The sequence below is a fragment of the Gymnodraco acuticeps genome, unplaced genomic scaffold, assembly GCF_902827175.1.
Source record: "Gymnodraco acuticeps unplaced genomic scaffold, fGymAcu1.1, whole genome shotgun sequence".
Lineage (NCBI taxonomy): Eukaryota > Metazoa > Chordata > Actinopteri > Perciformes > Bathydraconidae > Gymnodraco > Gymnodraco acuticeps.
Window position 1 is genome coordinate 853422 of NW_022990673.1, and position 16204 is coordinate 869625.

At 40.8% G+C, this 16204-nt stretch overlaps 1 protein-coding gene across 1 annotated transcript; it reads left to right on the top strand.

Moving 5' to 3' along the window:
- fam20b (FAM20B glycosaminoglycan xylosylkinase) lies at positions 1-16127 on the top strand. Its single transcript, XM_034229856.1, has 9 exons — positions 1-183; positions 1779-2067; positions 2655-2902; positions 3544-3630; positions 3723-3832; positions 6039-6210; positions 10256-10447; positions 14560-14619; positions 15067-16127. Exons 2-9 carry the CDS (start codon positions 1939-1941, stop codon positions 15296-15298), a joined length of 1230 nt encoding a protein of 409 aa, XP_034085747.1. The 5' UTR covers positions 1-183; positions 1779-1938; the 3' UTR covers positions 15299-16127.
- The last annotated feature ends 77 nt before the right edge of the window (positions 16128-16204 follow it).

The window sequence follows — 16204 nt, forward strand, 5'->3', positions numbered from 1 at the left end:
GAAGTACAGGCCGGAGAAGGAATCGAAGGAAAAGGGCGGAGGAGAGGCAGCTACCGGGGCATTGAGTAAATGATAAACCACCGTGACTTTTAGCGGAAGCACCATTTAGACCAAAAATAAAGTCAGTATTGCAGGCTTGTCAGGCCATTTGAATCTCTCCGGTGAACGTCATATGGCCATAAGGTAAGCCCGCTTGGTCTGCAGCACAGAAAACAACAGACGACGTACTGTAACGTTAGCTAGCTGCCAGCGTTAGCTAACCTACAGCAAGGTGTGCATAAGCTTGCTAAGCAGCTAGCATTGTCTTCATATATGTGATTGTTTATTGCAGATATGGTGACACAAAAATGCACCGGAACTATCCTCGTAGAAAGCATCTCAGTGGAGCCATGTTTGAGAGGTTGTAGGTGCTTGTGTGTAGTCAGTTTGGGCAACCGTTTCCTCTCTGGTGTTAAACAGGGCAGTGAATGATGAAAGAGCGACTGTGAGAGGAGATTGCCTGCGTGGCCAAACCTGTTTTGGCAGAGCTGTGTCAACACCAGCGAAACTGGAATTTACTATTTAGAGTCCATTAATGGCCAGTGGTGTAAAGTAACTGAGTACATTTACTCCAGTACTGTACTCAAGCACAATTTCGTGGTGCTTGTACTTTACCAGAGAATTTCCATTTTGAGCTACTTTGTACTTCTTCACCACTACAAACCAGAAGTTAAAAGTGTACTTTTACTCAATTACATGTACACCTAAAAAGGACTTTAGTTACACCTGGAGTAAATCCCCAAGCTACACTGCAGTATACAAAGTCATTACAGTTAGCTACTTCTTTACCAGCTTTGATAAACACATTAATGCATCAATAATTATAATCCAAACATAAAATATATTATTCTGATATGGGCCGATTTGCATAATAAGTACTTGAAGTATATTTTGATGCTAATACTTTTTTGTACTTTTACTTGAGTAACATTTTGATTGCAGGACTTTTACTTGTAACAGAGTATTCCTATTCACCCACAAGATCTTAGTACTTCTCCCACTTCTGTTAATGGTTCACTTGGTGTTGTTCTGTCACAGTTAAGATAGTATTAACCTGTGTTTGTTGGTGTTAATTAACCACAGCAGAGTTGGTTACCTGCCAGTTAAATGTGGCAGTTGTAGTAGTTTAACTGCCTGAAGGAAAGCTCACAATATGCAAAGCAGACATGTTTCAGCAGGTGAATCCAACATGAGGCTTTCTAACTAGATGAACATGACTTGGGTTAATTTTTGTTTTGGCAATGTTAGACCATCAAGCCAGAGGGGCTGTGCTGGGACCACCACCTGCACCACAGCACTACCTGTCCATCATCTGCTCCCTAGAAACAGGCAGGGTCTACAGAGAGACAGAGTTCCTCCTTCTTCCAAATCCAGTGTTATAGAGGGAGGGATGATATGAAGGTTTGAGTGCTGTAAATGTTGCCCCACAGCTGGTAAACAGCCCAGGTGATAACAACGCGTTCAGTTTACAGCCAAAGTACACTTTTCTGTTAATTATGCACACAGTTCAAGTTTTGCACACTCCGAGCAGACTGTGTAGTCCTGATGTAGTTACATATCCTGGACAGGCTTCAGCTGTGCTGCAGTACTGGGTTATCATCTGCCCGGAGGGGAAACAAGCAAGATCAATCGGTTCTCTCTGCACATTATTGACAGTACATTTTTTATCTCCCTCTGTTCCCTTTCCTAGCTCTCCTCTGTCTCCACTGCCTTAACTTTGTCTCGTTCTCTCCCTCCAGGTGCCCGTTTGCTCAGATTCTACAAGAGAACAGCAGCTCCTGTCCTTCAGAAGAGTCCCTCTGACGTCACAGGCTTGGCGGCGAATTGGAGTTACAGGGGACATGCATCAGGGGTGAGGAGGCTTCGCTGCGGGGGACACACACAGCGTCGGGTGAGGAGATGAAGCTCAAACAGCGCGTGGTGGTGCTGTGTGCCGTGCTCCTCCTGCTGGGCCTGGCCAAGATCTTCCTGCTGGATGGAGGCGAGGGATCTGTGGCCAGCCGACGAGACCTGAGAGCGTTTCGCAAGGTCAGAGTGCCAGTCAGCTGTTTTCCTTTTCAGCGTAGTTTAAAACATCTATTCAAAACATCAGGGCTGTCATTTAGGAGAAAAATTAAATACGATGCACATGATAGTTATAGACTAAGGCTAGTAACCATACTCAACAGTGCTTATGAGCATTTGGCAGACATATACATATCAGTATTGTAGCGACAAAACTTTTGCAATATTACATTACATTTAATTTGTCTGATGCTTTTATCCAAAGCGACTTACAGTTAGTGCAAAAACCATAAAGATTCAAACTCCGAACGACAAATAAATCAGAATCAGAAACAGGTTTATTACCAGGTAGGTTTACACATACGAGGAATTTGACTTGACGTCATGGTGCGTACATAAAAATAAAACATGAATTAAAACACAGGTAGGGAACTAGAAAAAATATAACAGTATTTACATTGCAATGGAATGAAAAAAGGAATAAAATATGAATAAAAATGGGCAGTAATAAAAAAACAAGACAACAGATATAGTGAACATATGCATATATATATATTCACTTCTACTACACATATTGTACATAAAGTGTTATTATCACCCACCCTTAACAGATGGAAGCTGGCCTCACGCTGTCTCGGGCGGCCCGCCTCACCCACACCCTCCAGTCTCCGTGGGAGATAGCGAGCCAGTGGGTGGGCCCCAGAGAGGTTTACCCCGAGGAGACCCCGGAGCTGGCTGCTGTGCTCATGGCCCTCAGCAGTGCCAGGGTAGAGCGAGCAGACGTGGGCTATAAGGGCACGCAGCTCAAAGCCCTGCTGGTGCTGGACGGGGGGCAGAAAGTGGTCTTCAAGCCCAAGAGGTCAGATTTATTGATAACAGAATAACACACTAATATTTTATGTTTAAAGAAATGTAAAAGGACCATTTGGATGTCACCTGCTCACCTTGAATTATTGATGAAAACTTGTTGTTTTGCATGCCTCCATGAGAAATAAATAATTTAAATACAGAAAGTGAAGAGGAATTGAATCAAATAGGGGTTGCATTTAAGAACAGCAAAAGGTTACATCAAAAACATACATTTACAAACTCTCAGTATAAGAAGTGGAAAATGTATAATAATATATGTGTCATAGATCCAATTGAATGATCACTATTCTCAATACATGCATTTTCACCGAAACCTTACCATAAACACACTCCTACATAAACAGTACTCACACGGACAAGTAGCAGGCCTTTGCACACTTAAGATGTGTGGAGAGATTTAAAACAGAAGTTTAGGTGAAAACGGCCACCTTTTACTAAAACTCTTCAAGAATATTCCTAGTTTTAAAATGATTTCTTCACTGTGGATGCTTGTGAAAAAAACAAGCTTTCTTCAAGAAATTCAGCACAAAACAGAGTCAGCAAGTATCAAACAAACAACCATTAAGGTAAAGTATTCCTTTCTAAGTGTGATAGAGCTTTCTTATTTGTGTCCTTTCTACCATTCCATAGATATACCAGAGACTACGTGGTGGAAGGCGAGCCATACGCAGGGTATGACCGACACAACGCAGAGGTGGCTGCTTTTCACTTGGACAGGTGTGTCAAGAATAATTATCAGTGACATCTTTGTTGATCTATCATTAGAGCTGCTGTGTAATAATGTTCCGTTACATCCGTCCTCTCTGCAGGATCCTGGGCTTCAGGAGAGCTCCTCTAGTGGTTGGGAGATACGTCAACTTGCGAACAGAGATTAAGCCGGTTGCCACGGACCAGCTGCTGAGCACCTTCCTCATGCAGGGTGAGCACCTGTCCACCTTTTCTACTCCCCTCAACTTTATAGTTGATAAGTCACTGTTTTCAGAAGTTCCAAAGTGAGGTAGGTGTGTTATTGTAGGGGTCATTTCCTTTTCTTTTGACTCATCTCTCCACTTTCCCACACAATCTGATTTCAGTTTTCTCTCTGTCCACTTCACTTTTCTCAGCAAATTAAACCAGGACTAATTGGCCTAATCCTGTTTAGTGAGGGTTTTGCATCATACAGTTGATATTGAGTATAAAACCATAACTGATCCTTTCAAAGATACATGGATAACATGTGTTTCAAGCTAATACTTCAGTAAATGCTACATTTGTTAAAGGGGAACTCCAGCAATGTTACACACAAAAAGCAGTTCAAGGTGTGAGAAGACAACCCTGATGATGTCATTTGGGTTATTTTGTATACATGTTGATGTTTTTCTATCATGTCGATGTCATGGTAACTGCTGTTGAATATCTCTGGGTGTATTTGGCTATTATCAGCAAGGTAAATCAACAGTAGCAGCACTAACACTTGAATATTGGATTTTATCTATAAAAAGTTTCTCAATTCATTGTCCAGAAAAGGTACTATGTCATGAAACCAATTTATATTTGAATATAAAATTACCTTTACCCTGATTCTATCCATATTGCTGCCTACTTAGAGCTTTCATTATCTCATTATGAGTAGTCGTATACAAGAATTAAAAAATCTCTGCATTAAAACCAGACATCAATCAATGTTTATTTATATAGCCCAATATCACAAATGTTACATTTGTCTCAGTGGTCTTCACAGTTTGTACAGAATATCAGTATGACAATACGACACCCTCTGTCCTTAGACCCTCACATCGTACAAGGAAACACTTCCGGAGAAAACCCACAGTTTAAAGGAAAAAATGGGAGAAACCTCAGGGAGAGCAACAGAGGAGGGATCTCTCTCCCAGGACGGACAGACGTGCAATAGATGCAGTGTGTAAATTGAAAAGATAATACATTTACAAGACATAGTATTTTTTTATTCCATGTATTGTTAATTCTTGTCAAAATCTGCTGCCTACAATACCCACAATGCAGCTTGACCAGTTGGTGGGTCAGGTGATATTCTAATAGAAATAAATGAGAAACAGGCCACAGAGGTCTGGTATGCTCACCTGTGTCTAACTCAACACCGGCAAACAGACATTAATGTGTTAAACACAGACCACCGGATCTCAACCAGCTCACTAGAAGAGTGTCTGCTACAGTCTCGACATATAGTCTACTGTTTTTGATGATTTCAAATGTCAGCGTTGTTGTAACTTAGTCAGCAGCTCATGTTCTGCATTGTGGGTTTTAACACAACGTATACAAAGTGTTCCCAGACTGGTTGACTAGCCACATCCACATGTTTTATATTCTCTCCTTTTACAGTTACCGTCAATAAGTGTTGACCTTCACATGACTCACCGCTGTAACAACCTTTTCGGTTGTGGTAGCAGGGGGACAGAACACCACCTACCCTCACAGGGCACAGGCAGCTACACAAATGTGTCAATATGTCCACAGCACAAGTGATTAATAAAGAGTAAGTTCACAGTTAACAAACTGCTACCGGCATCAAATCATGCGGGAAAAAAATATTGGTTTTATCCGACCAGGTTATAATTATATGACGCTAAGATGTTTAAAACACAATGCAAGATAGATTGATCTGCTCACAATGTTGAAACCCCCAATCTCTCTTTAGACTATCACACCCTTTACCACAGTTTCCATTCAATTCATTTTCTACTGTATAAACCATTGAGTGCTCATTCAAAGAAAAAATGGAACTCTGTATATAAATACTTATTTCACCACAGCTTTAGGTGAATCCTAAATCCTCCCAAAGTGGGGAAATGTATTTTGTTACTGCAAAGGAAGAGTCCTGATAAAAAGGCTACAATAACATGAGTATAAAATGTATCAAATAAGGATATAGTGCTTGAAAATGGACCTTGGAAATGTTCTTGATGTAGAACAAAACGTGAAAGGCGACTTTCCGTTAAGCTGAAGTGTTTATTTCAATAATGAAATCCTTCTTCACTTTGTTATTGACCTCTGAAAGAACCTCCTTATCTAGACATGTTGCACCTCTTTCATATTTGATCATTGAGATTGTCAAGGTTGTCGTCGGGGTCAAGTGGATTTATTTGTACCGTTTGTCTCTCTCTCTCCAGGTAATAACACATGTTTCTATGGAAAGTGTTACTACTGTCGGGAAAGCGAGCCAGCGTGTGCAGAGGGGGAGACCATGGAGGGGTCTTTAACCCTTTGGCTGCCGGACGTCTGGCCGCTGCAGAAACACAGACACCCCTGGGGACGCACGTACCGAGAGGGGAAACTGGCCAGGTACGAGTCCAAAAATGAGTTTTGGTCAGCGAAAATCCTATGACTATTTTTGTTAATGTTTATCTGGAGGAAATGGAAATGTTGTTGTGCTGCTCAGCGTGAATACGTTCTCCACAGTGGTGGTTTTTAGGGTATGGGGTGATAAAGAGACTGACCTGTACTTTCCTGATCTATTAAACAATGTCACTCCTACACTTTTATTCTGAGAAAAGCTTTGAGGGGGGTTGGGTATGTTGTCATCAATTATGTTATCATTTGATGAGTGGTTAGAGATGTCCATCATACCATGTTGTGGTTTCAGTGTGGGCTGCAGAGAGATTATGGCTGTGAACGACTTCCAACTCGTATGTGTGAACATTAATATCACTATTTTTAGCCTTGAACCTTTTAACTTTAAAAAACATTTATCTGATTCCATTGGGTTTTAATCTCTCTCTTTCCAGTGGGTAATTTCACGTCATCCATTTCGTCACACTTCCTGAAACTATTTACGTTTCTATTTACAACAACACAAGTTTGACCATGTGAATAAGAAACTAGAACTGACAACTAGTTGTTACTGCTGACAAATAGCGATTCACCACTAGGTTAAGCTAGCAGAGCAGGATTGCAACTGTAGTTGTGGATGCCAATGTGTCATTTTACAGGGAATGGATCGGCCGCTGTTTGGAATTGTGTGGTTATTGTGCTCATCTGGCATGTAGATGCTATGGGACTACACAGCATAAATGTGTCTGCGTCAGGTTGTCTCTGATATAATGTATTACTGTATTCCTTCAGGCAAGGAGACGCCGTCTTCTTCTGGTTATAAAAAATTCAAACTGGCCTTTTTCTGGACATCATTTCCATATAGGATCTCATTATCAGAATACAATTGTGAATGACAGCTAAAGGGGCTATTCTGCTTAGAGATGCTTGAATTTAGGTATCACATCGTTATATGGATATCACAGACGATTCAAACGCACTCAGTGGTCAATGAGTATTAAGCAGAAGCTGAACCTTGATTAATCAATAAATGTGGTTAGGCTTTGTGCCGACTGGTGCATTGCAATACAGTTTACTCACAATGACAAGGAATTTATTATTCTAAATATGTATACACCTTGTGAATGTCATCAGAATGAGGATGAATATCTAAATAGGCTTGCTTTCATTCATTCCTTTATTCAAAGCAATACTTCTTCTTGTGTGTATGTCATTGGGGATATGAATGCAGATATCTCAGACAGGAACTCATTATTTGCCAAGCATATGGCTCAGTTCTGTCACGATAACAATTTTATATTGTCAAGCAAGGTGCTTTTGCCTGCAGATAGTTATACCTACATTAGCGAGGCCTGGCATACTACGACATGGCTTGGTCATTGTATTTGTACAGCTGATGGGCATGCTTCACTTGAGTGTATGAGCATTCTGTATGGGACAGCAACGACTGATCATATACCTGTTGCTATGTCAATAAATGTCGAACATCTACCTGGGCTAACCAGAAATGTAAATAGTGCTCAAACAGAAAAACTAGACTGGTCAACCCTCACAAAGGAAGACATTACATCCTATTATGCTCAGACGGATACATCCTTAACTAATATTCATCTACCTAGAGATGCAATTATGTGTAGTGATGCTAATTGTAAGGATGCAAAGCATAGGGGTGATATCTGCTCCATGTACAATGATATAGTAAGTGCTCTGTATGAAGGCAGTAAGCCTTACTAAAAATGTAACAATAAGACACATAACATCAGGCCTGGCTGGAATGTAGCTGAGTATCATGCTGAAGCCTGTGAAGCCACTAAATCATGGGCTATGGCAGGCAGACCCAGACAAGGGTCTGCATTTGAGTACAAGAAGCTTACTAATGCAGATACAAGTATGCTATTCGCTTCATCTGTAAAAATGAGCAAGCTATGGGGGCCGATTCCATGGCTAAGAAGCTGCTAAGTAACAATGTTATGGATTTTTGGAAAGAAGTGAGGGTTATTAATAACGGCAAAATCTCTCTACCATGCACTGTTGACGGAACATCTGGAACAGACAATATTGCGGAGTTATGGCGACAGCATTATAGTACAGTGCTTCTCAAAGTGTGGTCAGCGGACCACTGGTGGTCCGTGAGCGCCCCCTAGTGGTCCGTGAGTATATTGGTCAAATTTCACATTTGAAATAAATTAATTTAAGTTTTCCACACTCTCGCGGGAATATGTCCACAATGGAGCGAGCTTAAGTTTCACTTTCGATTGCATGATATAGCCCAGCGCAACACCTTAATCACACATGTTGCCACTTGTTTGTACCATTTGCATGCGATTTGTAATCTGTTCTAGAAAAACGATGTGTCTTTGGATATTTTTAGAGTTAGGTGGTCCGCGAGTGTTTTTTTATTGGTTAAGTGGTCCTTGGTATGAAAAAGTTTGAGAAACACTGTTATAGTACCTTATTCAACTGTGTCCAAAGTGAACTGTATAGGGTAGATGATCTTGATAGCAATGAGTCAATGGTGATAATGCCACATGAGGTGTGCCAAGCTTTAAACAAGCTGTCTGATAATAACAAAGCAAGTGGTGTAGATCATATTTCTGCTGAACATCTTAAATATGCCAGTGTAAAGATAGCTCCTCTTCTTTCTATCTGCTTTACTGCCTTTATGAGTCATGGCTTGTTACCAGACTCAATGTTGTCTGTTCTGTTAGTGCCAGCTATTAAGGACAAAGCCGGTAAAGTGGGAAGCCTAGATAACTAGGTCCATAGCATTAGCCAGCATATTGTCAAAAGTCCTAGAAAGCATTCTGCTGGACAGATTAGATGACTTTATTAACACAGCAGATAACCAGTTTGGCTTTAAGGCTAAACATGGCACTGACTTGTGTATATACGCCTTAAAGGAAATTGTCAACAAATATAGAGGTAATAAGTAATAACTCATCAGTTCTTATGTGTTTCATTGATGCTTCTAAAGCCTTTGATCGTGTTAATCATAGGAAGTTATTTGTTAAACTGAGTCAAAGAGGGGAGCCCAAATACATTGTGAGAATTCTGGTCTACTGGTATGGCCACCAGACTATGCAAGTCAAATGGGGCAATAGGGTCTCAGCCCCATTTGGGGTTAGCAATGGTGTCCGACAAGGTGGAATTATGTCCCCAGTTCTTTTTAACCTTTATATTGATGATCTGTCCAAGCGACTGAAAGCCTTTAATACTGGATTGGTAGTACTCTAGTGAACCATATTGTATGCAGATGATCTTGTTGTGCTGAGTCCATCTAGCGCTGGTCTTCAGCAGCTTCTTGCTGTTTGTTCTGTGTATGGTGTGGATCATGACATCAAATACAACGCCAGTAAGAGTGCTGTCATGATCTTTAGAATCAAAGAGGATAAATGTCTTAAATGTCCTGATTTTAAATTGTTTGATATTAATCTTAGTGTCTGTAATAAGTTAAAATATCTTGGACACTTTATTACAGAACAAATGACAGATGATGAAGATATTTATAGGCAATGCCGCATGATGTATGCACAAGCAAACATTCTCCTATGTAAGTTTAGTGCATGTACAGATGGAGTGAAGATGTCTCTGTTCAGAGCATATTGCACACCACTCTATACTGCACATTTGTGTATACCTGGTAGGTATGTTATATATACAGTCTATGTTACTACCCCAGTTCCTAAACTGTAATGGAAATGCGCCATAAAGTGAGCCAGTCCTAACAAGGCCTAACGAGGCCTAGCCATACCGAGCGAGGCCGAGTAGTGGAAATGCGCCATAACAGGGCTGGAATAGAGGGATATGAGGGATGTCTAAAATACATGATCTGTTTGGTATTGCGAGCAAAACACATCATAGAATTGTTTTTATATATTTTTATATATCTGAGACCCATAATTTATGCCTAAAAATAGCATAATACGAAACCTTTAAAACAGACAAAATATATTGAATATGTATGTGAGTGGCAATCGCTCAGCGTTGTGCGTGTGCATGGATGTCATACCATTAATTATAAAACAAGATTTGTATGGATTTGTGTGTAATCATTCAGGTGGGAGTACGATGAGAGTTACTGCGAGGCGGTGAAGAAGATGCCTCCATACGATGCGGGGCCCAGGCTGCTGGACGTCATCGACACGGCCATCTTTGATTACCTGATCGGGAACGCTGACCGGCATCACTACGAGAGTTTCCAGGACGACGGCGGCGGCAGCATGCTCATCCTGCTCGACAATGCAAAGAGGCGAGTCATAATGTCAGAGCACGCAACTTTCATTCATGGTCAGCACGTATCATTTGCAGAGTTGCTTGATAAATTAATCCAAAAATTGAGAAAAACTTTAGTGAAAAAAAGAAAACCCTTAAAATTGAAATTGTTAACCATGAGATCTAAAACTGTATATATTATATATTTTAGGGCTGTCAAACGATTACAAATTTTAATCAGATTAATCACAGCTTAAAAATTAATTAATCATGATTAATCACCATTCGAACTATGTCCAAAATATGCCATTTATTTATGTATATTGTTGTGGGAATGGAAAGATAAATGAAAGAAGGCGGATATATCCATTTAACATACGTTTATAACATTTTTCTGCGTGTCAAAATGAAAGACAGCCCACACACCTATCAATCATCAAACCGTGGGGTCTTAATTCATTACGTGTTGATTTCTATCAACGGGGGAGTACTTCAGGAAAGTCGACCGGGTGGGGGGCTAGTGGAGTACTTCGTGACCACAGAGTGTGAACGTTGTGATCAGCTGTTTTAGCGCAGTTCTCCAGTGAAGGGGGGGAGTCTCCCTCCGCAGCCGGTTGGCGTAGTTTTGGCACAATTCCGTTGTACAGACCGACGTTAACAGCAGCGCTGTCTGTGCACACGGAGACCGACTCTGTCGTCCGGTGATCTAACCGCCTTCTGGAAAAGCTTCACAAGTACGTCGGTACGCAAATGCGCTTTGTGACACAAGTGACGGTACGCATTTCAGATTACGCACATAACCTGCGTACCAGTTATGTGTTACCTGTACTACAGCAAAAGTATTCTCCGTCGGGACTTCCTGCAACAACACCACGCCGTTATCTTGATTCTGATTGGCCAGAAGACATTATCAAAGATGTTCTATTGAGAAGACGATCACTATGTGACAAAAGTTTTCAAAACCGTTTCTGGTCTTCGGTATTTCCAGACAAGTGGCTGCTGAAATCAATCTTACAAACTGCTGTCTGTGCAATTTACTCCGCGAGTTGGCGGACTTTATTTTGCTTACTTTAACATCATTTTTCATGGTGGGGCTAAGCCATTTCTTGGTATGGGTATAGCCTACCCCAGCCATACCCTGGCGCTGCCACTGGTGGGATGTATGGGGCGGGCCATTCTGCACATGCGTTAAATATTTTAACGCAATTAATTCAAAAAATTAATTACCGCCGTTAACGGGATAATTTTGACAGCATTAATATATATATATAACTGTATTCTCATTAAATAAAGACTTTAGAGTTAGATATGCCTACAGCTTTACCTGAAATCAGTTAACTGACTAGAAAAGAATGCTCTTAATTCAATCAACATGTCTGGCCTTTTATAGAGTCTCAATTTTCTTGCGAAGAATACATTTTCTGACATGCCCATAGGCCGGGAATGTGCTTCACACTACTGATTTGAATTGCAGGCTGTTTTTAATATTATTCAGACTCTTCTTTTAAATGTTGATAAAACTAAGGTAATTTTCAAAAGACACCAGAGACCACTTTGGATATTGTTACTGTGCAAGGAAAAGTACTTGAAGTGGGTGCCTGTTATAAATACCTTGGTATCTGGCTTGATGATTGTCTCTCTTTTAAACTTCAGGTCAATAATCTGCTTAGAAAGCTGAGGGCTAGGTTTCTTTTTCAGAAACAAGTCCTGTTTCTCACGTGAGGACAGGAAAAGTCTATTCTCTGTGACCTTTTTACCTGTGCTGGACTATGGTGATCTGATTTATATGAATGCACCTGCCCATTACCTGAACAAGTTAGATGCCACCTATCACAGTGCACTGAGATTTGTGACAAACTGTAAAGTATTAACCCGTCACTGTACCCTGTATGCAAGGGCTGGTTTGCCTTCACTAACTGTACGGAGGCTCAGTCATTGGTACTTGTTCATATATAAAGCCATGTTGGGTAAACTCCCATCGTACATCTGCTCTCTGATTACACAGAGAGTTGCAGCTAGCTATTGCCTGAGATCACATGATGTGGTCTTGTTACATGTGCCAAGTGCAAGGACTGACTTGGGTACGAAAGCTTTTATGTGCGCAGCTCTTCTTGCTTGGAACAGACTTCAAAAATAATTGAAACTGAGCTATTTGGTTCCACTGCATGTTTTTAAAGCTCTGATAGGTGAAATGCTCTTTGATACTGTTGGTACTTGTAGATGTCTATAGGTATGTAAATGTAGCCCTGTAAATATGATGTATGATGTCCTTTATTGTTTTATGTTGTTTTATGTTTCATGTGTAACCTACTTGCTGCAGGTCTCCCATGAAAAAGAGATCAATGATCTCAATGGGACCTACCAGGTTAAATAAAGGTTTGAAATGAAGCAATAAATCGAGCAATAAAATGAAAACAAAAATGTACTTAGATACTAACTAAGCACTTATATACTAACAAAGGACTGGCTTATCTAAAGCTAGTTGAGTAGCACTTGAAATGGTTTGGTTCTATGAAACCTGATATATATATATATGTACTTATATGATTCTGTTTTCTTTGTATCTTCTTGGTCGAATGCACTTATTGTAAGTCGCTTTGGATAAAAGCGTCAGCTAAATGAAATGTAATGTAAAAGGATACCGGTTTATAACTGACTCATGGTTAACCGTTATTTCTCAGAATTGAGGACATCAAGACGATAATCCGTCTTTGAATTTATTTTGCTTTGGTTTCTGAAACTGTGGAAAACCTTCTATTTCACAGCTTGACATCTTTTTCAAGAAATGAATCACAGTTGGCAGGATGTTAAAATGAAAACTGACCATAATTTCTTCTATTGCTCTGAGTAATCTCAGTGGGTTCAGGAAATGTATATTTGGTGACATGTCTGTGTTTTGCCTTTACATTTTTTTTTTTTTTTTTTTAATGGTTTATTTGAACCGGGACCATACTTGCTAACCTTGAGACCTCAGAAATCGGGAGGGGGGGGAGCTGGAGCTGTTAGATTAACATTAACATGCTTATTGTAGTTGTAAGTGCACTGCCTTGCGGCCTGTAGAACCATCCTTGATGGAGCATATGTGTGTGACCTTTATTTTACAGGAAAGGAGTGAGCAGAGGTTCGAGTTGTCGATTCTTGTTCTGTTTTCTGTGACTATCTGCCTCACCCTCTTTAGACTTTCAGTTGCGCTCGCTACTAAAGAGACGCGCTACCATGGTAACCAAACAATGGTGTAGCTGTATTAAAGTCCGAGTGGAAACTGTCGTGAGTAAATCTGATTTTGTCAGAAATCGGGAGAAATGCGGGAGAAATATGACCACGGGAGGAAACCGGGAGAGGGCTATGAAATCGGGAGTCTCCCGCGAAAATCGGGAGGGTTGGCAAGTATGACCGGGACAATGCACAAAATAATGCTGTCAAATGTAAATGACCAGATTTGAGCTTTGAGCTCATTTCCATCCGTAGTCCCGTCACATACAACATTTATGAACATGACAGTTATATACATAGCAAAAATAAATACATGATATGCAGAAAGAGCAAGAGCAGCATACAAGCATTTACCACATGGCAGTACAATGTAGCAGCTACGATTATATAAAGTGCAAGAGAAGATACCCGTGTGTTAAAGTGCATTTAGCGGTGATTGCACGTCTGTTTGTTTCTCAACCATTCTTTGAGTTGACCTTTAAAACTATTGAGAGTGGGACAATCCCGTATCTCAGTTGGGAGGCTATTCCACAATGAGCTGCCTTTAATGGAGTGGATTTGTATTGATTCAGACCAGATCCAAGTTATCTTTTTAATGATCTCTATTCGGTCTGTTTTTAGCTTGTCCCAAAATCAATTTCAAAAGTTGTTGACAGGTTTATTTAAATGCTGTTTACAAACCACATATTTGTCATCTTACCTGAGGACTCCCAGCAGCCATAACAACTCTCTCTTGTGGTTGGCTCTGCTCAGTGGAGGGTGTTTAAGAGACGTTGCATTTCAGAGCGGTTTCAGAGTAGGTGTGCGGTCCTCCTCAGCGCCGACGGCCAGTCGGGTGTAGCTAATGCGTCTGAAGGTTCCTCCTTACCGCAGTGCAGACCGGCCTCTGGCTTCAGTCGACTTACTTTCTTTTTTATGTTGTTTTCTCTCCTGCAGCTTTGGGAACCCAGCTTTGGATGAGCGAAGCATCCTTGCTCCTCTCTATCAGTGCTGCATGTGAGTACTCATCAAATGATCAAACCTCTATTGTTGATTTTGTGATAATAACTATCCTTGGTTAACTTGACTTATAACACCAACACTGGACATTTCATATTTAATAGAATATTCCATTCCATGCACACTTGATGTAAATAATATCCTGCTTATATTGAGTATATTGTGTTAACAGAAAATTGGCCCATCAATAGTGTTTTTATTTTTCAGACAGTTTATAGATTTTTTTATCTTCACGGTCATCTATATATTTTTCTTTGTCTCTAATGCTGGTTTATTTCTATTTCTATTTGGAGATGTTTATATTTTAGAATTGTTTATTTCTACTCTTAATTTGTTATTATGTGCAATGCCTTGTTTTGTTTTATGCTGCTGCAACAAAAAAGTCTCCCAAATTAGGATTAATAAAGTCAATCTTATCTTTATCACTATATCTCTCTGCGTCAGGGTCCGTGTTTCGACGTGGAACAGGCTGAACCTGCTGAGGAGTGGAGCTCTGAGCTCAGCGATGCGCCAGGCGCTGGCCTTCGACCCCATCACGCCCATCCTGGCTGAGCCCCACCTCGCCGCCCTGGACAGGCGTCTGTCGGGCATCATAGCAACCGTCAAGCAGTGTATGGAGACGCAGGGCCCCGACAACACTCTGATAGAGGACCAGATTATCCTCCCACACCCCTAGACACAAGGGACAGGAGAACACAGCAGGACAGGAGCAGCCAGGAGCCTCAGAGTGAAGGAGCTGGTGGTTTCAGAGGCAGAGAGTGAAGGATCCTCAGGGCACAACAGAGCCTCTTCTCTCTGGTCCTTTCCATGTTTTTCACTTTGATTCGACTGGAGAGGCTCTCTAAAAGGAATCACTGGACTCAAAGTGGTGTCACCTTAGCTATAGAAAGTTTTTCTCAGGACTGTTGAACACCATAGGAGGGTATCCGCTGTGAGAACGCCTTCCTCTGCTACTCCTGCCTCGTGCCAAATTCTGCCTCCAAGTCCGGCTTCTTTTGCAGGAGTGAACGAAGGAGGGAGCATGAAACTCAGAGAGATGGAGACACTAAAAGGAGCAGGATGGAATCTGAAAATGAGCCACCAAAGTCTCGATGAAACAAACTGTTCAGCCGTGTTGCAGACTGTTAGAAGTTTACAGTCCAAGAAACTGAAAATTAACTTCCTGTTGAATTAACAGGAAATGTTAGAACTGAAAATGTTTTTATTGGTTTTTTTCCTCAAATTGAAACTTTGATTGGAAGGAACGGAGGATTCAACCTTCCCCCATCATTGTGTACATATTTAACTAAGTAGTGACATAGAATTATGAGACAATACATTTGGGAATTATAATATTAAATGAACTGAGGGTGGGTGTGAGTTTGCGAGCGTGTATGTGTGTATGGAAGAGCGCCATATTGTGCCGTAAATTAAAAAAAGCTACTGATATGACAGACTTGAAGAGAGGGGACATGGAGGGCTGGGTGTGGGTTCATCTTCAACATTAAACTATGATCTATTTATTATTGGTTCTCTCTGTCATCTTTTTTGCCAGTTGTTTCACACAAAGTCTGTTTCAAAATATGCATTAGGCCTCTACTAT